The sequence below is a fragment of the Podarcis pityusensis genome, assembly GCF_964106645.2.
Source record: "Podarcis pityusensis genome assembly, chromosome: 3".
NCBI classification, from domain to species: Eukaryota; Metazoa; Chordata; class Lepidosauria; order Squamata; family Lacertidae; genus Podarcis; species Podarcis pityusensis.
Window position 1 is genome coordinate 58,214,596 of NC_138026.1, and position 25,188 is coordinate 58,239,783.

The window sequence follows — 25,188 nt, forward strand, 5'->3', positions numbered from 1 at the left end:
CCACTGTGGAAAGACGTGCGGATCCAGAACTGGCCTCCAAAGTCATTGTTAAAACTGTGTTTATGGAAGACAATCTTACTCAGCTACAAGCAATCGCCAAAGAAGAAGACGACCTACTCTAATTTACTGAAAGTTACTTGCTTACCTCATTGACACTTTTTACATCATTGACATTTTTATCTTGCTTCTCGTGTTTTTCACGGTCATAAGCCATTTTCTTCAGCAATTTTTTCACAGCTTTGTCCTTTTTCTCCTTTTTCTGACTTTCAGTATTTTGCTTTCTTACTTGGTTCACAAGGAATGTAGGAATCTAAGCATAAAATCTATTATTAACACCATTGATACAGTCGGCTCCTATAAACAAATGTTTATATCCTTCTAGTGACAAGACATATCAAATATGGAATATCAAACACCAATATTTATGTCAAACAAGAACAGAATTATATTGTTAAAAATGAGACTCAAATGATAGATGCAAAGACACGGTATGAAATATAATTGCACAGAACCTCTTCATAGTAAAACCATATAAGGTGTAGCTAATCATCTCAGGTCAGTTTTTGTACAAGTAACAGGTCTATATTGGTGTTGTGAAATCAGACTGCCGCACAAGCAGTTTCTCATGAATGGTGCTTTGCCTTCCATATTGTTGTTTGCATGTGTGAATAAACCCACAGAAGGGCAAAACTAAGCTTTCAACACTAACGTATATGGAAATAACCAAGATATAACAAAATATGGCTCTAATTGTATAATTTATTCATTCTAGAATTTGTTTTCTGTCTTTCTGTGTAATGCATACTCAAGGCAGCCTACAACCATTTAAACATGATTAATAATGTAACAATTACATTTCTAGAAGAGAAAATCTCTTTTCCTTCAGTGAAGCATTTTAAAAAAATCTGTTGGGTGTTTTTATTTGGTTTATTGTATTTTTATATTTTTAATAATAATAATAATAATAATAATAATAATAATAAATTTTGTTTATACCCCGCCCTCCCCAGCCGAAGCTGGGCTCAGGGCGGCTAACAACAATCAAAATAATCCAACATTCTAAAAACCTTTCATTTTAAAAATTAATTAAAATCAAATTGATGGCAACCATTAAGCAAAATTCTGTGCAGATTGCCAGCGGAGGGGGTCAGGCTGCGCCTTGACCAAAGGCCTGGTGGAACAGCTCTGTCTTACAGGCCCTGCGGAAAGATGTCAGGTCCCGCAGGGCCCTAGTCTCTTGTGATGTTTTTATTTGCAGACCGTAAGTTCTTCTGTGGGACATACCAGGAGAGGTGGTCCCGTAGGTACGAGGGTCCTAGGCCGTATAGGGCTTTAAAGGTTAAAACCAGCACCTTAAACCTGATCCTGTACTCCACCGGGAGCCAGTGCAGCTGGTATAGTACCGGATGAATGTGATCTCGCAGCGAAGACCCCATAAGGAGTCTCGGCGCGGCATTCTGCACCCGCTGGAGTTTCTGGGTCAGTCTCAAGGGCAGCCCCATGTAGAGCGAGTTACAATAATCCAGTCTGGAGGTGACCGTCGCATGGATCACAGTGGCTAGGTCAGGGCGAGAGAGATAAGGAGCCAACTGCTTAGCTTGGCGGAGATGAAAAAATGCCGCCTTTGTTATAGCTGTAATCTGCGCCTCCATAGAGAGGGAGGTATCGAAGATTACACCCAAACTCTTAACAGACGATGCTGGCACTAATTGCACCCCCGCAAGAGATGGGAGTTGCCAATTATGTACTCCATCCATATTTTGAACTACATAAAACAGGCATGTTTTATAGCTTACGCTGACCTTTTTTTTTTTAAACACAAACTAGCTCAATATTATTAATTATTAAATTTGTATATCTATGTAGCTCTTACATCCAGCTGCTCAGAATGAATCGAGTCATCTGCATTGCGTGTGTGTATGTATGTATGTTTGTGTGTGTGTATGTTCAGTAAAATTTGTAAAATGGTGGCCCTTCTGTTTCAAACAAGTCTCTAATGCAGAGCTTTCCAAACTGTGTGTCACGACACGTTAGTGTGTCGGCCGCAGTGTGTAGGTATGTTGCACGAACTCTCCCCACGCTCCTCTTCCATGTTGCCGTAGTTTAACCTCCAGTTTGCTAGTAAAACTGAATTACTATGTTGTGAAATGATGCATGTCTAAAAATTGTGTCACCAACATGAAAAATTTGGAAAGCTCTTCTCTAATGACAATAAGCACTTTTAAACAAACTTACAGTCCATAAAAGGTTTTGGTTTCTAATCATAAAACGCATGACATTTGCTGTCCCAGCCGCCATAACAAACTCGCTTTGCTCTGTGTTCTTTGAGCCCAAACCATGAAACATGAAGATGTTTGGAGCCATAACCATGGCAACATTCTTTAGGGTCATTTTATTTTTATCTCGGTGATCAATTACCCTTTGAAGAAATTCAAGCAGTGCCTGAAAATGAGAACAGCATTGGCAAAGTAGGCATGTGCAAACAAACAAGAAACATGCTCAAATAGTGCGCTTTTTAAAAAGTACATGCACAGTGTTAAATCAACTAGTAACTTCAGTGGTTAAACTAAACAAGTGATTTCTCCAAAAATCAAAGTCAACTTCCTTTTACTTTCAGTAAAAAGAAAGGTAGGCATCTGAAATCTTTATTCTGGATCAGAGATAGCCAACATGGTGTCCAATAATAATAATAATAATAATAATAATAATAATACCTTTATTGTCATTGTACAACCTGTGTACAATAAAATTAAACCAGCCTTGTTTAACTACAACTTCCATGAGCCCAAGCCAGCATGGCCAAGGGTCAGGGTGATAGGAGTTGGATTCCACCAACATCTATAGGAAACCACACTGGCTATCCTTCTTCTAACGAATATATTGTTGACTAAGTCAAGCATATATTACATATTCAAGGTTGCCCTAGATTTTGTTTAGCTGTACTCTGGTTCTTTGCAAGACCAGCAGTGACCCTCTCTGTGGGCTGCCTAACTCCTTAAAGGTAAATTTGTGTTAGTGGTTGTGAGATTTATTATGGGCCTGGGAAGGGACCTTGTAGGCCATCTAGTCTAGCAGCAAATCCAGAGGTAGAGTATCCATCAATGGCTGTCCAGACCCTACCTGAAAACCTCCAGTGTGGAACAGTCCATCATCCCTCTAGTTAATTAGTTTTATTGCTAAATTGCTCTTATGGTCAAGTGATTTCTCCTAATGTTGAATTGATAGCTATCCTCTAAGCCCATTAGATCTGAGACAGCAGAGAACAAGTGAGAGCTTTTCTGATATTTGAGGAGTGCTGCTACCATATCAGTCCTAGGGATGCAGGTGGCGCTGTGGGTTAAACCACAGAGCCTAGGACTTGCCGATCAGAAGGTCGGCGATTCGAATCCCCGCGACAGGGTGAGCTCCCGTTGCTCGGTCCCTGCTCCTGTCAACCTAGCAGTTCAAAAGCACGTCAAAGTGCAAGTAGATAAATAGGTACCGCTCCACCGGGAAGGTAAACGGCGCTGCTCTGGTTCACCAGAAGTGGCTTAGTCATGCTGGCCACATGACCAGGAAGATGTACGTCGGCTCCCTTGGCCAATAAAGCGAGATTAGCGCCGCAACCCCAGAGTCGGTCATAACTGGACCTAATGGTCAGGGGTACCTTTACCTTTACCTTTTTACCATATCAGTCGACTTATTCAGAGTAAACATACCCCATTCCCTTGACCTCTCCTCAAACGAAAGGTTTCCATACCCCCAACCATCCTTTCTGAAACCATTCTAATTTGTCCACATTCTCCTTTGAAGTGTGGTGCCAAGAATTAGGCCCTGCACTTACACCTTTCCTGCAATCAAGATTCCAGGCCTATCCTTGTGGTAGAAGCATGGCTCTGGAACCCCAACTGGGGAGGAAGAGAAGTGGGGAGTAGCCCTAGTTGCTGTAGGTAGAAGTGTAATTGCAGAAGTGCTTTTTTAATGGTGAAGTCTCAGGTCTAACCTTAAGAGTATCTCTATTTCCGTCTGGGAGAAGGAGGACCAAAAGATTCAGTGCTTGCAGCTGATGCTTCTTCGTTGGAAGTTCTGTCAGTGAAACATGCAAATCTCAATTTGTGAATATGTTTTTGAATCATTTTGCATTTTCCTCAAAAATATTAATGTTTATGGATTTCTCTTGGTTATCTTCACAGGTAAAAAGCAACCAAGACATTTTGGCACCTCAGGCAAACCACAAAATGGCACCCCACTCCCCGTCAGGTAAGAAGGGGGGATGAACATCAACATCAGGAACAAAGGAAGTATAAACATCTACATTGGGATTGACAGCCCTGTGAATCCTGCCGCATGAGGCAGTCACCTCATCTTGTTTTCCCATTCTGCTTCATGACTCAACTGCCACAAGATCCATTATTACAAATTTTGGGATTCATGATTTCCCAGGTAATGCCTTACTTTTGCTACTTTGTTACATAATGTAAGAAGAGTTTGGATTTGCTATCCCACTTTATCACTACCTGAAGGAGTCTCAAAGCAGCTAACATTCTCCTTTCCCTTCCTCCCCCTCAACAAACACTCTGTGAGTTAAGTGGGGCTGAGAGACTTCAGAGAAGTGTGACTGGCCCAAGGTCACCCAGCAGCTGCATGTGGAGGAGCGGAGACGCGAACCCGGTTCCCCAGATTACGAATCTACCGCTCTTAACCACTACACCACACTGGCTCTCACATAATGTAATGCTTATTAATACAGTATTTAGTAGACCAAAGTAAAATCCTTCACAGATGAAACATCCATTTATGCCCACGACTATGAAAGGAATTTATGACAGTCAGTAAAAAGAATGGCTTAGTGTCACATGCTAAAAAGCTCACTGAAGCACAATGCTCTTTGTTGACCATGCTTTTGGTATTGCTGCATTGCAAGTCATTTGTGGTGCTAAATGTAGTATGGGAGTCCCACATCTCTGGAGGATTTCTAAGGCAGCAATTACAACCAACAACAACATCATTAGGTGTGTTCAGCAAGCTTGAAAATCTCTATGTAGACATTTTCTTTAAAATGTTTACTGATAACCTAGCCATCATGGCAGACAGGGTTGCCAACTGGAATAAATTATTGGAGGGAGGTATTTGTTTTCAGATGCAAGCAAGCTAATGGACTATTTGCAGAAAATTTCATGGACTCGCTTGCCAATGAAGAATAGCCATGCCCAGAAAAGATTAATGGTGCAAGTGGTTGTTTGACTGTTCCACAACAAAGACTATGAGGGAGAACAGTTTCCAGAACTGTAGGAACACAATTCTTGTATGTGCAACATGAGATTCTACAACATGGGTTATTAACCTGTAGCCTGCAAGGCCATACAGGTTTTTTCTCCCTGTGGCTCTCCAGAACTCCACAAAGTTTGTTATTTCTAGGATTATATTTTTTTTGGGGGGGGGTTAATTACTGAGTCCTCCCATAGGTTCCCTATAGGGATGTAAGAAGGCTGACCTGGAAAAAAAGGCCTGCTCTGCATAATGACTCCCCTAATTCTGAACCAGAAGGAGTTATACTTACTTTGCACATCCTGGAAGGCCTTGAGATACTCCACAGTGAGCAGTGGTTGAGGCAGTTCTCGAATAAAGAGTTTCAGAAGACTTGCTGCATCGTGCTGTTTTACATTTTCCCAGTGGAAAGTCCCTTCATAAAACTTTGCTTCAAGCTCCTGGCAAAGATTCTAGAAGACAAGAGGCCGAAAAGTCTTTATGCACTTCACACATATATTTAATGTTTTTTAAAAAGGGGGATATGAAATCATCTTATTTATCCGAAACATCAACGGTAAAACTAGGCACACATTTTAACATAAAAAACTGAGCTAGGTTTTTGGGTGTGTGTCAATTATATGTCAGGGCGTAGTGCTAAAAATGATGTTTTGTATTTCCTGTGTTTATATAATGCTACGTATGCAGTCAAAACAGATACTCCATTTGACAATGGATCTCCTTTGTGCTCCCTGGCCCATTAACAGTATTCAATAGCAAAAGAGGATGTGCAAAGGCGCATTCAGTGTCATGTATCAAAATGCTCTCTATTTATACAACATCTCTAGAAATATGATCAAGTGTTGCAGATGCTTGAATTCAGGTGTTTTGAATTCATTTGTGGCTCTTCAGATGATTAACACATGATGCCAATCTTCCTAAGCCAGACATGTCCAAAGTCCATTTTGGGGGCCTAATCCGGCCCGCCGTTCGCTTCAATCCAGCCCCTGTGGCAGTTTATTTCCCAGGGTAAAATCCTAAAAAAATCTCAACAACTTCAACCCCCCAAAAAGGCTAACAACATTAGTTGACCCTATGGTCGGCCCTTACAGCCCTTCACTTCATCAAATCTGGCCCTCTTTTTAAAAAGTTTGGACACCACTGTCCTAAGTTAACAAGACACCTATGTACAGTATCTGCAATTCAACATTCAGAGCAGGTTAAATGAAGAGCTCCTGTGGTCTCCACACATTTTTCTCCAAAAAGAGCTTGCATGCATGCTTATTTGGCCATCTAAACAGAGGCTTGCAATCACCCTGCATGTTTGGACAACAGGGATTTGTATTGTATTTACCCTCCCCACTCTATTATTGCCTATTTCATCTCAATGGAGCTATGCTTCAATTTAGCCACTTTGCCAGGTCAAGATTTCTATGCAAGCATAATCCACAATTAGCAGGCCCAGAGTATGCACATGATGCTAAATATGAAAACCATCTGCTCTAGATTTAAAATTTGACATGCACAGTGGTAAAAATCAGGTATGAAGTAGAAGGAAAAAAGAGGATAAGTTTTTCTCAAAAAACCAGTCCATACACAGATGCTCTCAGAGGGACTGAGAGCAAAGTCTTGTTTACCCAGGTGGCTAACCACAATCCAGGATAACATCAGAGTAATGAAGGGTCAACATGTAGGAAGAATAGAGTTAATTGTCCTTCACCCTGTCCTTAATTCAATAAAAGAATACCTATACCAACGCATACAAAAAGCCTACATTTGTGAACAAACCAGAACTCACAATGTAATAAATTAAGTTTTGGAAAGGAGGTTTCTATCACACACACTCCTGCTCCGTCACTCAGCTTTGGCAAAACCACAGTCAGTTGTCCAAGGATTAATGTAAATTTGTTTTTAAGATACGATTGTTATAATTATAAAATGTCATAAGGATCTCATGATCTTGCCACTGAACACAAGTTACCAAATTATTACTATTAATAATAAAATATATGTAATTAATCTAACACTCTCTTTCCAGAATTGAAAGATCAGTTTACCTTTACCCTTGCTGCCACACCCGGTATTCGAAGAAGCCCTTCTGTATCCAGCTTTCCTTCTTCTATATGGGAAATGAGCTGCAAATTAAAAGAGAAAGTATTTCAACTCAAGTTGGCGGCAACTAAAATGCTAGTTGAAAAATAGAAAAATTGTTCTACTGAAAACCGGAATGCAGCTGTGGCTAAACAGTTACAAGCTTTTCTGCGCACTGATGTAACTATAGGTGCCTTATATGTTTGCGTTCTGCTGAAAGCTAACTAGTCTGGAAGAAACTGACTGGTCAGCCTACTCACTTTTTGAAAAATTAGTGGTATCCGGATGCCTGGCACCCTCTTCTGATCTTGTTCTAGCAAAACTGACAGTGGGACACCAAAAAGACCAGATTCTGTAAGAAACAACGAAAGACAAACAATTGGCTTATGACAACATGAAAAAATGGTTTCATAGACTCTTCTCCACTATGTTCAGATCAACACAGTTTATAATTAATAAATCCAGACAAACAATTTACAGTCCAATCCTATGTACACTTAGCAAGGAGTAAATCCCACCGAACAGAGTGGGGTTGAATCGTATGCATATTCACCCCAAAGTAAGTCCCACTGCGTTCAATGGGAATTTACTGCCTGTAAACATGCACAGGGTTGGAACATCAGCCAGCTCTGCATATTTGAATAATGCATGCTAGCTAAAAGCAAAAAGTTGCAGACAAATCCTACAAAGCTGACCCACTTCAGAATTCATTGTGAATTGATATGTCAATAGTATTTTCAAACAGACATTATTTCTTGCTGCATACATCCCTCTACTACCGTATGAATTAGGTACACTTCATCTTCTCAAATAGCAGGATTGAAATATTCTTCTGTTTTTACATTTCTGCAATCTGTCTTGGCATTAGTTGGCTATTATCGTATCCATTTTTTAAGATTTTTCAAACATTTAAAGCAAAAAAGGGGCTCCAGCAAAAATAAATGTACCACAAGTAAAGAAAAGGAGGCACACTTCCAAACATTTAACCTTTGGAATAGCTCACTGACACGTACAAGATTGTAACCTCAGTCATTTCTGTTTCCTGCTGTATGAGTGGCCTGTGAACAGGGCCCATTCTCACTAGAGGGCATTAGGCAAACTATTGTCTTTGCCTTAGCTGCTCATCTGCAATATAGGAACAAAAATGCTGGCCTTTCTTTAATAGGGCTGTTGTGTAGGTTGTCGAGATAAAGATATGCAAGCCTTTGAACATGTGAAGTACCCTCCGTCAAGTCTAAGTATTGGGTTGTATCCAATGGTTGTGCAAGTGGAAGGCAGCTTGCACAACTGATGTTTCTCTTCACTCCTCTTAATCTCCACAGCCATGGTAGCACCACACCTTCCCACCGAAAAACCTCTCTAGAAGTGAACAGTGTGGACTGTGTTCAATGGGGAGAAACGGATTTGCTGAAAACCAAGCAAAGGGGACCTCATGCATGTGGAGCTGCCTTCGAGTCATGAAGAAAGTGGATACAGCCCTTATTATTCACAGTGATGCAGTCACCAACCATAGCTGGTGCTGAGGTAGGGATGGTAGAGTAAACCATTTGATGGAACATCTATAGGAGGCTGCTGAGTCAGACCATTGGTCCATCTAGCTCAGTACTGTCCACACAGACCACCATCAGAATTCTCCAGAATTTCAGACAGCCATCTCTACCAGATCTAACCCAAGAAGCGAAGGATTGAATCTGGGACCTTCTGCATGCAAGGCAAATACTCTACCCTGAGCAATAGCCCCTTTTCCTATGTGTTTTCCCAAATCAGAATATCCTCAGGAAAAATCACATGGAACAAAAAGTTGGGCTGAATCAAGAGGGTCTCTCTGTAGCCCTTAAAAATGCATGATCTGCAGAGACCCTCTATTTCCCAGGGATGAAAGGAAAAAATTGCTATCCTAAAGCAATATTCCATATTCAAAAAGTATTTGGCATAGCTTTAGTATGTTTAACTGGACACAGCTTTTTTAAGAATATAAAAATGGAAGGTTGTGGAGGAGGGAAGGTTCCTTTACCCTGATGGGGCTGGAAGAAGTTATGTTCTGAGCTGTGAAATGAAGATTGTATTCAGAGAACTCAACTGTACCCAGCTGTATCTCCCTCATCACTCACAGTTGCTTTCAATTATTTAGCTACTGCACTGTCGTCTCTGCTGAACCCTGACTGCAAGTTTTTGCCCAAGAAGATATTTGATTAACTGGTAACATGTTTCAGGTCCTTGTAAAACATTAAAGAGAAGGTCAGAAATACAGGCAGTTAACAAAATGGAAACGTTTCCTGTATTTCATAGGTTACTTTTAAATCTGTGCAATGCTGCTGTTTCAAATTTAGCTCTGCATTATGTTTTATTATTTCTACACCTTTTTAATTCGTATAAGCTGCACTGAACTTCAGATTGAAGGGAAAGCAAAGGGGGAATCCTCTTCATCAACCAATAAATAAATAAAATATTCCCAGTCCAGTGCGTTTAACCAGGGCTGTACTTACTAGAAGCTAATCTGGAAATATACAAAACTTCAGTTTAAAAATAAAGCTTTTTAAATGTAAAAGTCGCATCTAAAGCATGCAAGTGAAACTAAATAAAAACAATGAAAATGTTAATGGAGAATTTTCAAATATATACAGTCAAAGACACATAAATTTGCAAGTCAACAATCTCAAAATCAGTCTTAGTGGTCAACTTGCCCCAATAAAAATTCTGTTCTTTTGTGAGTTTCCCCATGCTAAACCAAGCCTATTTTACAAGATGTTGACTTTACAGATATATGCATGCATTACCTATATACACTTTTGTATTTTCAATCAGAGGAGTGGGGAAGCAATGTTGCTTTTCCTCTTTTTTAATAGGAAAAGGACTTGATTATTATGCCATATAACTTGGTGACCTCAAAATGTTCCCATTTGCCCATATCTATATTAAAGGTAAATATATATATATATATATAACCAATATGGACTGTTGGTTGGGAAGTCCAAAAAGAATCCCTGTACAGTGGTGCCCCACAAGACGAATGCCTCGCAAGACGGAAAACCCGCTAGACGAAAGGGTTTTCCGTTTTTGAGTTGCTTCGCAGGACGAATTTCCCTATGGGCTTGCTTCGCAAGACGAAAATGTCTTGCGAGTCTTGAGATTTTTTTTTTGCTTTTCCCCCCTTCATCTAAGCCGCTAAGCCTTTAATAGCCTTTTAGCAGCTAATCCGATAAGCCGATAAGCCTTTAATAGCCGCTAAACCGCTAATAGCGCTAATCCGTTAAGCCGCTAATAGGGTTGCTTCGCAAGACGAAAAAACCGCTAGACGAAGACTCTTGCGGAGCGGATTAATTTCGTCTTGCGAGGCACCACTGTATAAGGAGTGGAGAATGATATGAGTGTATAACTGAAGACTTATAAACAAATAAAGAAAAAGAAGTTACTCATTTGGATTAAATTACATGCTTTGAAAATTTGACAGGCCGCCTTTGCTCCGATGGAGGATGCCATCACTCACTCACACACACACCCCAGAACTGGAACGAAATCTCATGCCAAACTAGAAACCACAGGAAAAGGTCATAAAGCTATAATTTTCATAAAGTGTTTGCCTAGAATAGGAACACTGCAATTATATTGTTATGTAACATAAATTACAATTTTGTTGAGAGCCTCCAAGTGCAGTCATGCTATTTCATCCCGCCCTATAGATCGTAATCAATATGGATGGTTCTCCACAAACAAAAATAAATCATGGTTCAGAGCACTTTTAGAGTTAAGCTTCTAAAGATAGGCAAAGGAAAGAAATGAAACGTTCAAGCAGTGAAACAAGCATGACAGCATTAAGGACAAGCTTAGTGAAACACTCCATCAGGTTTAAAGTAGGAAGAAGAGATATATTCCTAGAAATAAGGGTGGTTGGAAACTACTACCTTTCTTTTCATGCTGCAGCCTCGTCAACCATTTGACATGATTCAGCCAGAGTTTGAATCTCTCTCTCATTACAGTCAATGCAACTTGAACGTAATTAAGTTGTATTGACTATAAGGAGAGAGCTAAGATCATGCTTAACAGGTCGCCACTAACCCTGATGGAATGCAAAACTGCTTCATATGGCATAGATTGTACCCATCCTACTCACCTGACTACATACGCCAAGCCACAACCCTTTAAAGCAAACGCATTTGGTTTGCAGGTGCTGTTGACCCCCAGTGGATACCTGAGGCCCATTTCTTCATTTAGAATACAAGAATACACAATGAGATGCATGTACAGTGGTACCTCGGGTTACATACGCTTCAGGTTACATACGCTTCAGGTTACAGACCCTGCTTACCCAGAAATATTGCTTCAGGTTAAGAACTTTGCTTCAGGATGAGAACAGAAATCGTGCTCCGGCGGCGCGGCAGCAGCGGGAGGCCCCATTAGCTAAAGTGGTGCTTCAGGTTAAGAACAGTTTCAGGTTAAGTACGGACCTCCGGAACGAATTAAGTACTTAACCCGAGGTACCACTGTATAGCGCACCCCACCAAAGCAAATGGGAAGTCTCAATGACCTTACTTCATTTTTGCCCCACCTTCTACAGTTTTCATGGGAAAACCAAAAAAGTTTAAACATATAGAAATGCACATCAACATAGCAGCACTGCAAATGGAAGAAACTGACCTTTGGTTTTGATTTTTATTGCTTTTTGTGGCTTCAGTTCTGTTCCAAGTATATCAAAGAGAGCCGTCAGCTCAATTAGTGCCAGAGCGTGGACCTTCTTCATATCCTGAGGGGCAAGGTCTCCAATCTTTGTTGTACCCGTTTTGTCTTTTGGCAGTCTGAAATTCTAAGAGTTTAAAATAATAGCATTAAAGTCTACTCTCTAACAAGCAACAAAAGGAAGCGGGAGCTCATGCTGCATTTCAGCGGTGCACATTATTGGGGAAGGTATTATTTTTTGCTATAATAAATTCACTTTTGCACTCCTAGTTTAAAAATTCCCTCCCCTCCCAAGCATATTATTAAAATTACAGCTTCATTGGGGACTTGTACACAGGTACCAAACTGGAGGTACATGTGGGGCTGCGGTCTCTGTGGGTAACAAAATAAGGGATGGAGGAGTTACCGATGCCTTAGAAGTGTTTGAAAGTGGGTTACCCATACCTTGAAAGTGGATTTGGCTTTTGCCTGTTTGAAAACTGAATGCATGCCAAGAGCACTGTGTATCTTTCTTTAAGCAATCAACGATGGACAAATAAATTCAGACTAAAGCAATGAGCACCTGATCATCAAGTGAAAGTGTTTTCATCCCTAGAAAAGGACCTAAAGCCTGGTCTAAACAGCTGAAGTAGTAAAATAGTTCCTAGAACTATAAATCTTCAAACTGCAGGTGGTAATGGTGAAGGTTGCATATGTGAACACTTCCCAGCCCATTACTGAACACAGAAAACTAGATTAAGACTCTGCAGTTTCACACTTTGTTTTCCATGAATGCCCCATTACCAACAATGCAACCAAACACACTGTTCCTGGGTTGTATCATTTAGCCACCTCTTCTACTATTTTTGCATGCACAAATAACAGCATGTATTTATTTATTTCACAATATTTATACACCATTTGTAATAAAACCTCAAAGCAGTTTACAAAAATATTATCAGTTAAAATTAGTGAAAAACAACTATCTAAAAACAGTCAAAAGTTAAAATCAACAATAAGCTTAAAAACCAGATTAAAACGACGTCAACATTCTACATATCTGAATATGTAGTACTCTCTATTTCTTTGAACTTGAAGTTCTCAAGTGTAATTTTGGAGGTGCTGCAGAAGATAAATAAATAAGAAACCCCCACAGAATGAAAGATATTAAAGCAAGATCACAAAAGCACCTACAGGAAGGAGTGTGTCATCCTCTTTGCCCTTCAAGACTTTGCCTGCTGGGTCATCTTTGAGCGTAGCTGCCTGCTCCGAAAATGATATTTCCAAGTTAATGTCTGTTTCAATCACTGGAACATCTTCTCTTTGATGATCATAATCAATATGTTGACAAGATGCTAGATGTGGTGAAAAAGAAATGGGGGAAATGGTCATTAAAGTTTAAATGCAACTTTCCCCCCTCTTCCATAACCATATTTGAGGGGGGTGCTGAATTAATCATGGATTGGCTCCAGAGATTCATGAACAGAAAATCTGCTCACAGAATGCTTCCACCTTCTGATAGGTTATGGGAGCCTTTATGAACCTCAGCTGGCTCACAGTCCCCTTACCCAAGCATATAACTGCTTTGCAATCAAGGCACATTATGAAGATCACAAATTTTTAGAATCCTCCCTCCCCCTAATAATCTTAATGTTGTGCTGTTAAAAAAAAAACACTATACTTCCTAGCATGTAAACCTCCCTGATGGCAAACCTCTATTATGTTACTGTCTCTAGCTTAACAAAGATAATACCATAACTAATGTGCAGCATTGCTCAGTTTCAAAGTTAATAAATTATCATCATTTTTCAATCATGAGGCAAGTGTGATGACTACTGCAGCTTTAAAGTTTTTGTTAAACACCACCTAATTATCAGAGATTATTATCAAAGATGAGAAAATTACTTCGCTCCCCTACTTTGCTCACTGCCCCAAACCCTAAACACACTCCCAACTTTTACTAACAAGCTTTTAGTTTTGAATTTCACTTCAAGAATATTTGGTGCCTTTGAAATGCCAGGCAATTCCTATTGCCGTTGGAAAAACAACTGCCCCCCACTATGCTCTGCTAAAACAACACTATTAGCTCCTTATTACTGACGAGCCTCTGGCACAGCCCAGAAACAGGTGCTCAAGTTTGTACCCAGAAAAACTGGGGCAATTCTGCAAATGGAACAGATTTCTCTCCCATTCCAATCCTGGCAGCAGAGCTGCACTTTACAGCAAGGTTCCCAACAGCTGTAACATATCAGAATATACACAGGCTGATTTAGCTTTTCCCTTTTCATTCAGTGCTATGAGAGCGTTAGCATATGGAAATTGCCTTTCAGAACTTCTCCATTTGTAAAGGCTCATAAAGAGGCACTGGAGAAAAAAGAACCAGATGTTATGAAATTCTTAAATAAAATGCTTGGTAATTTTCCAGACCAAGATTCTACAGCAGTTTACTGGCATAAGCCCTGTGCTTTTCTGTCTGCCTCTCTGCCTTGTGCTGACCCAGCAGTTTGGCAGCAATCCCATCTTTGAAACTGTTCTTGCTAGTGAATGGCTGCCTGGTGGCTGAAGCAAGCAGAGAAAAGGCTCATTAATGCTCCTCTAAGCACATATTATTCAGCTGACGGTATCTTTCTGTTTCACAAGATTTTGTATTTCCAACTTGGCTCCTGCTTATTGAACATGTATTCAGAATTCTGAAATATATTGATAATTGGTAATATATCCCATTTTTAATACCAAACTTCATGGGTATCATCCTTATCATTAGTGATAAAAACAGGGCTCTTGTTTTTCTGCTTATTTGGAAGCATACCTTTCTCCTATCCCCACCCCCCCAGTCAATTATATACAGGTATTTATGGCTATCGTACACAAATCCCTGTTTTGTAATTAGTCATTTTTCTGACCATGCTTCCTTATCCTACATTTAAGATTTCCTTGTCTCTCAGACTTGGACCTAGCTGCCTTTGTATATGCTTCAAAATACAGTAAGGTTGCCAAGTCATTACTCTAGTGTCTTGAGATTTCCATAAATACATCCAAGAGTTGAGGAACTCTAGTTCCATTATGAGAGTACAACTCAGTTCAATGTGCTTTAGTTTTATTTATTATGAATTCCCAACAGCCAGATTTATATACCCATCTTAATCCAATGACTAGATTTCACAGAGCTAGTCAAATGTAATTGTTGCAATTGTTTTATTAACTTGTTTAATCTGCTCCTTTACAGTTTTTGGAAAGACAAATTGGTTAAAGCTTGCCATTAGGGTGGTGCAACTGGGGTCCCAACACCAGGCACATAATCTGGAGAGGAAGGCACTGGCACACAGGACTGGCTGCTGCCACTTACATTAAACAAATGTTACAACTTTCATTGTGCAAATTGTTAAGAGTTTATGGATATTATGATTACCAAATAATTATTATTTTGGTCTGGTTGCTGTTTATAGAAATAGCAATGGTATTCGATCCACACTGGGAACAGTTATGGTTAACTAGGGCATTGGAGCCACAAGACTAAATCCTTGCATCTGATGAGGTTTTTTGACTTGGCAGAGATTCTGACACATGTGTTTGGATGGTCTAAAAGACTTCTCCAGAATATGGTCCATATCCTAGAAAAAGCTTTCTTTTAAAAAAAAAAACTTGTTCAGCAATATATCTTGTTAAGACATTTCAAAATAGAAACAATACAGAAAATTTGTTAAGATTTACCCTCTTTTGTGTCCTCCTCTTTGTTTTCTTTTGTTCTTACAGACTGGTGTTCATTGCCAATTTCCTAAAATGCAGAAAATAAAATATTCTGAATATTTATTCAGAAAATAAAATGATAGACAAGAAGCTTTGCTCCCACCTGATCTTAAGACAGACATCAGAAAAAATTGCTCTTGCATGGACGTTTTCATGTTTGAATTTCATGTACAGTGGTACCTCGGGTTAAGTACTTAATTCGTTCCGGAGGTCTGTTCTTAACCTGAAACTGTTCTTAACCTGAAGCATCACTTTAGCTAATGGGGCCTCCTGCTGCTGCCACGCCGCTGGAGAACGATTTCTGTTCTCATCCTGAAGCAAAGTACTTAACCTGAGGCACTATTTCTGGGTTAGCGGACTCTGTAACCTGAAGCGTATGTAACCTGAAGCGTATGTAACCCAAGGTACCACTGTACAGAATTTATAGAAAATATTGCCAAGATTTAAAAAAGATTTTTAACACAGTCAGTACTTGAAAACTTTCAAAACTTGAAAGGCCAGAGGTTTGGGGATATATGGAGAATCCCTGCTTCAGAAGCAAGGAGCCTGTTGTCCTCCAGATGTTGCTGAATTACAACTCCCCCTGTTCCTGACCACTGGGCTGGGACTGATGGAAGCCGAGAGCCCAACAACATCTGGGAGACAAAGGATTCCCCGCAACAGCCTGCAGGAAGAACAGCTTTTAAGCATATTGTGATGGCCAACCGTGAAGGACGTTTGGAATCTGGAAACTATGAATGAACTTGCAGTATATAACCAGAGGTATAACCGAGTTGTTATTCTGTCTGAACATGTGAAAGTTTGAAGAGCCTAAAGGGGATAGGGAAATTATTAATATTCATGTTAACAGCTGCTCAATGTACAATCATCTACATATGGAAACCAAAAGGCCCCGTGCCCTAAAAAAATGTATGATGAGGTTATGAGACCTGGTGCTCATGCTGAAACTCATAAATATTAACAGAATTGGAGGGGGCAGACTGGGAAATAAGATTTGTTTGAGAAATGGACCGTTTTTGTTATGCATGGGAAACACACACACAAGCAAGTATATAAATATATAATGAAACAGTTGGAATAAGAGCACATTGTTTATAAAAAACAGTTTTGTTGACTATACATTTCTGATTTAATTTCTTTGTGCATCCATTTTAAAAAAAAAAGAATACATTGATACACACAAATATTATGCTTGGTCTTTTTAGTTCCAATTACTAGAGATGTCAGTGAGGTTTGCTGGGCTCAGGCTCAGAATTGAGACTCTGGGATCCTGTAAGGCTCAACCCAAAGGGAGAGGTGAACTGACAAGAAACTAGGGTTCCAGGTGGAGAAATCGAAACTAGAAACAGAATTGTTAGAACCAAAGACTAAGGTACTTTCAAGGATGTATAACTTGCTGTTAAAATGGAATACACAAGATGAAATGGTTAAATCGGCTATGATAAGGTGGGCACAGGACATCGGCTATAATATCATGTTTGAGGACTGGGAAAGGTTGTGGAGTACTGGTTCGAACTTTACTGCATGCAATGCTCTGAAAGAAAATGTAATGAAAATGATATATAGATGGTATATGACCCCAGTCAAACTTGCAAAAATTTACCACCTGTCTGATAATAAGTGTTGGAAATGTAAAGAGAATGAAGGAACATTCTTCCACCTCTGGTGGACCTGCCCTAAAGTGAAGGCGTTCTGGGAAATGATTTATAATGAACTGAAAAAGGTATTTAAGTATACCTTCACAAAGAAACCAGAGGCCTTTCTTTTGGGTATTGTCGGCCAAGGGGTGGTAAAGAAGGACCGGACATTTTTTATGTATGCAACAACAGCAGCAAGGATACTACTTGCAAAGCACTGGAAAGCTCAAGATCTACCCACACTGGAAGAATGGCAGATGCAACTGATAGACTACATGGAACTAGCTGAGATGACCGGCAGAATTCGTGACCTGGGAGAAGAGAAGATGGAGGAGGATTGGAAGAAATTTAAGAACTATTTACAAAAACATTGCAATTTGAGTGAATGCTAAGCAGGATGCTAGATCATAAATAAATTGAGCACCACTAACTTAGACGATTTAAGAAAATAAGTGAGATTGAGAAAATATAACTCTTTTTGAGAACTATAAGATTATGAATATATAGAAGGGATATAAGAATGCAAATAAGATAACAAATTGCTGGTAAAAAGTTATAACGATGAAAGTGGGAGCGGGAGATGTGAGGAAGTCCAAAAAAATGTGAAAGTATGTTAAGATATTTGTTATACTGCCTGTTACATTTATTCTTATTGTAAACTCTAATAAATATTTTTAAAAAAACAAAACAAAGGGAGAGGTGAACATTAGAAGGTTAATTCCCCCCCCCCCACACACACCAGTTCAGGTTAACATATTGGGCTGGAAAAGGCTTCCCAGTGCATTCCTTCTTTGCAGAGCAGCCCCAGAGGAAACTGGTGTTGAGGGCAAAAGCTTAACCCCAGATGGGATCATCTTCCCTCGTAGTAGGGATGGGCTTTTGCTCAGAAGCCCCAGTTTTCCACAGTCCCAATCCCAGCTTCTCATTTTATCTGGGCCTCAGAATGTCAGCCAAGTTCTTCTTCCTCCCCACAAAAAGCCGGGGGGGGGGGGACTCCGACTATTTCTGAGGCAAGTAGCAGAGAACTTCCCCTTTCCCTGCGGTTATATGCTTCTGCTAATACTTGAACAGGTTCTTCCAGTGCAGGGAAGTTTGCATATTAATCCAAGGTCAGGTTAGCCAGAACAGGTGCAACCACTTCTTGCTCTTGACACTATTCCACATTCCCCGTGAATAATGATATTGATAGCCTTTTAATTCAGCATGAGAGCAATCTTTCTCGTAGATTTCCAAACCCTAAACTGGGAAGGGTAAATACAAGCACACTAGCGACCTTCCCCAACCTTCCCAACAATCTCCAGATGTTTGGTACTACCACTCCTATTGGACCTTATCAGCACAGCCAAGATGGAGTTGATGGGAGTTGCAGTCCAAAACATCTGGAGGGCACTGAATTGGAAAAGGCTGCTCTACAGAGGAATCAGTGAAACCTTCTATATACATGATGGCTTCTTTCTGCCATCCATTACTGACAGTAGTTCAGACAACACTTTAAGAACGTATTTGCCACCCAATCCTACGTTTGGAAGTCCATCAAATTTAGGTACATATTAAAAAATTGTCTGAAGCAGTGTCAGACCACTCAGGGTTCTCTATGTTGACTAGCAATGACACACCAGGGTTTCAGACACGTGCCATGCCTATAGTCCTACCCAGAAATGCCAGGATTAAAGCTGGCATCTTCTGCATGCAATTCAGATGTTCTACAACTGAACAAGTGGCCCTTCCGTACACATTTTGATGGGGCACATTCCCAAGTAAAGGTACACAGGACTGGAGCCCAGGGAAGTGTTTCAGATCTTTTCATTACTAGCCTTCTCTCAAGTTGTTGCTCCTTATTTGGTTTCATGCTGCAACATTTTAGCACAAAATTGCTCCAGAGGGAAACAGGAACCTTTAATCCTTGCAAGTATAAACATAATAGTGCAATTGCTGTGTGTGTTATTTCCTATTGTTTTAGTAAGTAATTGAATTTTGTAGCAGTTATTTATGATTTTGAATACAGAACAGCAGCATGTGGCTAAAGGACAAACATTTAAATGAGCCTAATATGTGGCTGATGTCACCACAGGTTGAGAATGCAATTACACTGCTCTAAAAAGGAACGCACAGCACTTTTTGATTCAGTAAACAAACAAACAAAAGCACCTCTGGATAAATATTCACTTCAAAAAGGGAACTGAAGCATTAGCTACATCATCTGACAGATTATAGCATCCATAATAAATGGAGCATCAGCTGTACCAAACTAATTTCATAGTTTAATAGAACACCCCTATGTCTGGCTCTCAGGCACATAAATGAGTAAAGTCTGACATTCCCAAAATGGGAAAAGGTGTCTCCTGAACCTGTGCATCTTTCCACTCCAAGTTTTCTATACAGGAAATTATTTTTGCAGATTTGTAAAATAGGGAGTCTAACAGACAAATGGATTTCTCCATTTTCAGAACTGGAGAAAGCATCGGGATATTGAAAGTCATCCCACAGCTGAACAATCTACATGCCAGCAAATAAACCCTATGACTTGATTGGTACTTAAAGTCAGGAAAAAGGAGCTCCACCTCACCTGAGTCTGCTGCCTGAACAAACTGCTTCCCTTTGTTTTATGTGAAGACCTGTTTCACAAACTAAAGCTAGGCCCCCTTGTCAGTAAAACACAAAACTTCATCTTCTTCCTAGCAAATTTAAACCCAGCAGCACGGCCGTATCCTCTAAGCAGCATGCAACAAGCAAAGCAGCCTTTAGAAAATGCCCTCTTGTTGAGATTTGTGAAACAGTGTCTCCTCCAACTTAACCCTAATAGCCTGCATTCCTATACAGGTTTTTTTTTAAGTGAGGCTAAACCAAAAGCCACAAACCAGGAACTCACTTTTTCCTTTGACTCATTTTGCTGCTTGAAGATATCTCTCACATCAGGAACTTGGTACTGCTTGTTTTTCTTCCTCATTGTCTGTGTGACTGTCTCCACTCGTTTCTGCACGGCTGCTGCCTGTGTACGCGTCAGCGTAGCCAAAACCACCATGCTTTCTTGAGAGTCAGCAGCTGCCTCACCAAAGAGGTTTGACAAACCGGCTTCTTTTAACCACTCTTCTTCCAATTCCCCCTCTGGCCCGGACAAAAGAAGATAAAAATTAATTTGATGACATTTGCATGACCGCAAATTTGATGACATTTGCATGACCATGGGTTTGCGTTATACCCAAAGTCAGCCATAGATTTCTGCAGGAAAGTGAGAGGTATATAAAAAAACCAAACTGCAAGCAGTTCCATGGAAGCTGTTCCTTATACAATTTGCACAGAAACCTTTGGTTCTTCTCCCATACATATTCCCTGTAAAATAGGATTGTGGCGGGGTTGGGGGGGGGAATCTGTTTCCTACATGGAATTAGAAAGCCCAGCACCAGAATTTATATACAATTGCCACATTCAATGGATTTGTACACCATTTCTGCTAGTTCGGCCTTCGCTCCCAGCTGTAACAGTGCCTTGTTTTCTTAGTACAACTCTTCATTAGTTTAATTTAATCAGAGGTTATCAAGGCTAATGGGTGATCTTACTGCAAATGGGTGATTGTATTGCAGCATCCAATTATGCTTGCTGCTGCGTTCTCTACTCCTTAGTGATTTTCAGTAAGGTGATCATTTCCTCATTGTTTCTAGATGGCAACACATTGTTTACTAAAAACAAAACAGTCCCAGCAAACAAAAAACGCAGGCCATTTGCTATATATAGAAATAACTAGCAAGGTTGTGTTTTTTTTCATGTTAGGAATATAAGAAGCTACTCATACAAAAGAGAGGATTGCAGAAGTGTGCTTTAATGTCAGAGAAATGGCATCGACTTAGAACATTTCCTAGGAAACATTTACCTGAACCTCAGCATTTGTTCGCTAAAATTAGTATAGAAAACAGAAGTGCATTCTCAGTAAAAGGGTTCTAAGGTATTATCTTTCCCCCCCCCCCACAGCTTCAGAGTCCTTGCCAAGAAAACATGATTATATATTCATACACACACACACACACACACCCTTCCAATCAGAATTTATTTTGCATAATTTTAAACATTAAAGACGCTCTATTGCGGAGTGGGGAGGGTATTTTACTCAAATGTAATATTATTTGAGAGTATGATCTTGTTCCTCCATTGTTGATAGTGGTGGTGGCAATATGTAACTGCCTCTCCTCTGTCTTTGGGCAGTAGAGGCATGCTGCTAGTGTTCCAAAGTGGCAGAGGTCCCATCATAGCCCAGTAAGTGAAGACATACCACTCACTGGCAGTTCTCCTGCCACCAGCAGTGGCAAGTGGATAGAAAGCACTGAAATGGGGAGTTGCAGGGTGGCAGCAAGTTTAGAATCACAGGATCCAAAATCCCCTGAATCCCTCAGACCCAAAGTCTTGTGGATTCCTCAAGGGGCCCATTCCTTGGGCCTCTCAACGACGCCAGCCTGGAGCAGGTGTGGTGAAACATTATGAGGAACCCCCACATTTCACCTTGGCTGACAATTGTGCTTTTTAAGAACAGTCCCCACCACACCCACTATAAATAGGGCTGAGATACCATGTACTCTATAAATAGGTCTGAGATATCATGTACCTATTGACTACCATATAGTCAAATGCATTTGGCAACTGAAAGGGCTGTTTATTTGCACTAGGGTGTTTAGTTGCTTTCTCTTTTTTCCAAATACACTGCATTTTACTACTGTACGTAGAAGCTGTTTTATCATTGTTGTTTTTACTATATAATTCTACAGGAATTATTGCTCTTTGTGTGATTCCGGGTACTATGGTAACCAGAATAGATATGACTTCTGAAGAAGCAAAAGAACTTCCCATTACCCTTACCAAAGCAGTGGTCAAAATCCAGTTACAGTTTATTGCAAAACAGCAGAAATGTAAACAAAGAAAAGAGGAAATTCTCTCTTGCTGCAAAAGCTTTAAAAGCACATATTGGGGCAACAATATGCATAAGTTATGAATTCAAGCAAGTACTTTCTTAAAGTATCATGGTTTTCCTCCAGCTCAGGATACTCTAGTCCACAACAGCAATTCCAGGTCCTTGAAAATAATTGCCATTACACAGTCAATGTGTTGCCAGATTTACAGAGGGACTAGTCAATTCCAACTGACCAAATCTTAAATCTATCTTGGTATTGTGGTTTCAAGCACAATAAATGAAAGATCTAAAACAGTCTTCAAAACAGAGAAACAGTTTTCTTAATTCCAGTTATAATTACCATCAGGCTCCTTCACCAGAACCACTGCTTGTTCTTCAGAGTTATTGCCTCTGGTTTCATTGATGTTTTCAAGTTCTTTCCAGTAGTCATCCATGGATAATTCATCGAGTGAATCTTGAGAACCTGAACGGTTATAAGGGGGCTTCCCTGAGGGCTTCTTAGAGTTGTCATGGTTCATATTATATTGACCAGATCTCCTGCTAGAAAACACAGAAAGAGAGAGACTTAATAATGTGGTGCATAGTTTACAGTGACATCAGCAAAGCCAATTAGAAACATACCACTGGTCTTCATGCAACTTTTAACATTTCAAAATGTGACATTTTAAGTAGCAATTTGTCTTTTATCAATATTTCTAGACTTTCATAGAATCATAGAGTTGGAAGAGACCACAAGGGCCATCGAGTCCAACCCCCTGCCAAGCAGGAAACACCATCAGAGCACTCCTGACATATGGTTGTCAAGCCTCTGCTTAAAGACCTCCAAAGAAGGAGACTCCACCACACTCCTTGGCAGCAAATTCCACTGTCGAACAGCTCTTACTGTCAGGAAGTTCTTCCTAATGTTTAGGTGGAATCTTCTTTCTTGTAGTTTGGATCCATTGCTCCGTGTCCGCTTCTCTAGAGCAGCAGAAAACAACCTTTCTCCCTCCTCTATGTGACATCCTTTTATATATTTGAACATGGCTATCATATCACCCCTTAACCTCCTCTTCTCCAGGCTAAACATGCCCAGCTCCCTTAGCCGTTCCTCATAAGGCATCGTTTCCAGGCCTTTGACCATTTCGGTTGCCCTCCTCTGGACACGTTACAGTTTGTCAGTGTCCTTCTTGAACTGTGGTGCCCAGAACTGGACACAGTACTCCAGGTGAGGTCTGACCAGAGCAGAATACAGTGGCACTATTACTTCCCTTGATCTAGATGCTATACTCCTATTGATGCAGCCCAGAATTGCATTGGCTTTTTTAGCTGCCGCGTCACACTGTTGGCTCATGTCAAGTTTGTGGTCAACCAAGACTCCTAGATCCTTTTCACATGTACTGCTCTCAAGCCAGGTGTCCCCCATCTTGTATTTGTGCCTCTCATTTTTTTTGCCCAAGTGCAATACTTTACATTTCTCCCTGTTAAAATTCATCTTGTTTGTTTTGGCCCAGTTCTCTAATCTGTCAAGGTCGTTTTGAAGTGTCATCCTGTCCTCTGGGGTGTTAGCCACCCCTCCCAGTTTGGTGTCATCTGCAAATTTGATCAGGATGCCCTTGAGTCCATCATCCAAGTCGTTGATAAAGATGTTGAATAAGACCGGGCCCAAGACAGAACCCTGTGGCACCCCACTAGTCACTCTTCTCCACGATGAAGAGGAACCATTGATGAGCACCCTTTGGGTTCAGTCAGTTACAAATCCACTAAGTGGTAGCATAGTCAAGACCGCATTTTACCAGCTTCTTTACAAGAATATAATGGGGCACCTTGTCAAATGCCTTGCTGAAATCAAGGTAGGCTACATCCACTGCGTTCCCTTCATCTACCAGGCTTGTAATTCTGTCAAAAAACGAGATCAGGTTAGTCTGACATGACTTATTTTTCAGAAATCCATGCTGACTATTGGTGATCACAGCATTCCTTTCTAGGTGCTCACAGACTGTTTGCTTAATGATCTGCTCCAGAATCTTCCCTGGTATTGATGTCAGACTGACTGGGCGGTAATTATTTGGGTCCTCTCTTTTCCCCTTTTTGAAAATAGGGACAACATTTGCCCTCCTCCAGTCTGCCGGGACTTCGCCTGTTCTCCAGGAATTCTCAAAGATGACTGCCAGTGGTTCTGAGATCACATCTGCCAGTTCTTTTAATACTCTTGGATGCAGTTCATCTGGCCCTGGAGACTTGAATACATCTAAACTAGCCAAGTATTCTTGTACTATCTCCTTAGTTATTCTGGGCTGTGTTTCCTCTGCTGAATCATTTGCTCCAAATTCTTCAGGTCGGGCATTGTTTTCTTTATCGGAGAAGACTGAGGCAAAGAAGGCATTGAGGAGTTCAGCCCTTTCTGTGTCCCCTGTTTGCATTTCACCAACTTCTCCTCTGAGTGACCCCACTGTTTCTTTGTTCTTCCTTTTGCTACAAACATACCCATAAAAGCCTTTTTTGTTGCTTTTAACCTCTCTAGCAAGCCTGAGTTCATAGACTTTGAAGACCAATGCATATTTTATAAAGTGTGGAGTGGAGAGGAGGGTTTCCACTTTCTCAAAGTATGAATTACAGTAAGTCTGCAACTTATATGCTTTCAGCTTCACGTGTGTAGCATAAAATTAAAAAAATTAAAAGGGGACAGGAAAAGGGTGGGTTTCTGGGGGAAATGATGTTGGCAACCCTACCCACCATTGAACCCAATGTGTTTTGACTACACGCGATTTTGGTTTTAGTCACGATCCCTGGAACATAACCCCCATGTTAAGTTACAGGCTTACTGTATTTTTAAAACATCTCATCAATACTGAGGAGTCCATTGCTCTCCCTGAAGGAGGAAGAATTACCGTATTTTTCGCTCCATAGGACGCACTTTTTCCCCTCCAAAAATGAAGGGGAAATGTGTGTGCGTCC

General features: G+C 40.4%; 1 protein-coding gene across 5 annotated transcripts in view; it reads right to left on the bottom strand.

The window, feature by feature from the left end:
* The window catches only part of ARHGAP18 (Rho GTPase activating protein 18), a 66,906-nt gene that overhangs the window by 7,613 nt on the left and 34,105 nt on the right, over window positions 1-25,188 (bottom strand). For 3 of the 5 annotated variants that reach the window (XM_080999660.1, XM_080999657.1, XM_080999659.1), the window contains exons 2-12: window positions 22,592-22,791; window positions 20,224-20,459; window positions 15,682-15,745; window positions 13,165-13,325; window positions 11,953-12,118; window positions 7,578-7,669; window positions 7,284-7,361; window positions 5,540-5,699; window positions 3,983-4,065; window positions 2,236-2,442; window positions 146-310 (exon numbers count right to left, since the gene is read on the bottom strand). In XM_080999660.1, coding sequence (XP_080855786.1) covers window positions 146-310; window positions 2,236-2,442; window positions 3,983-4,065; window positions 5,540-5,699; window positions 7,284-7,361; window positions 7,578-7,669; window positions 11,953-12,118; window positions 13,165-13,325; window positions 15,682-15,745; window positions 20,224-20,459; window positions 22,592-22,791 — 1,612 coding nt within the window. The remainder of the gene's footprint in view (window positions 1-145; window positions 311-2,235; window positions 2,443-3,982; window positions 4,066-5,539; window positions 5,700-7,283; window positions 7,362-7,577; window positions 7,670-11,952; window positions 12,119-13,164; window positions 13,326-15,681; window positions 15,746-20,223; window positions 20,460-22,591; window positions 22,792-25,188) is intronic. The other 2 variants (XM_080999661.1, XM_080999658.1) reach the window with 1 other exon arrangement.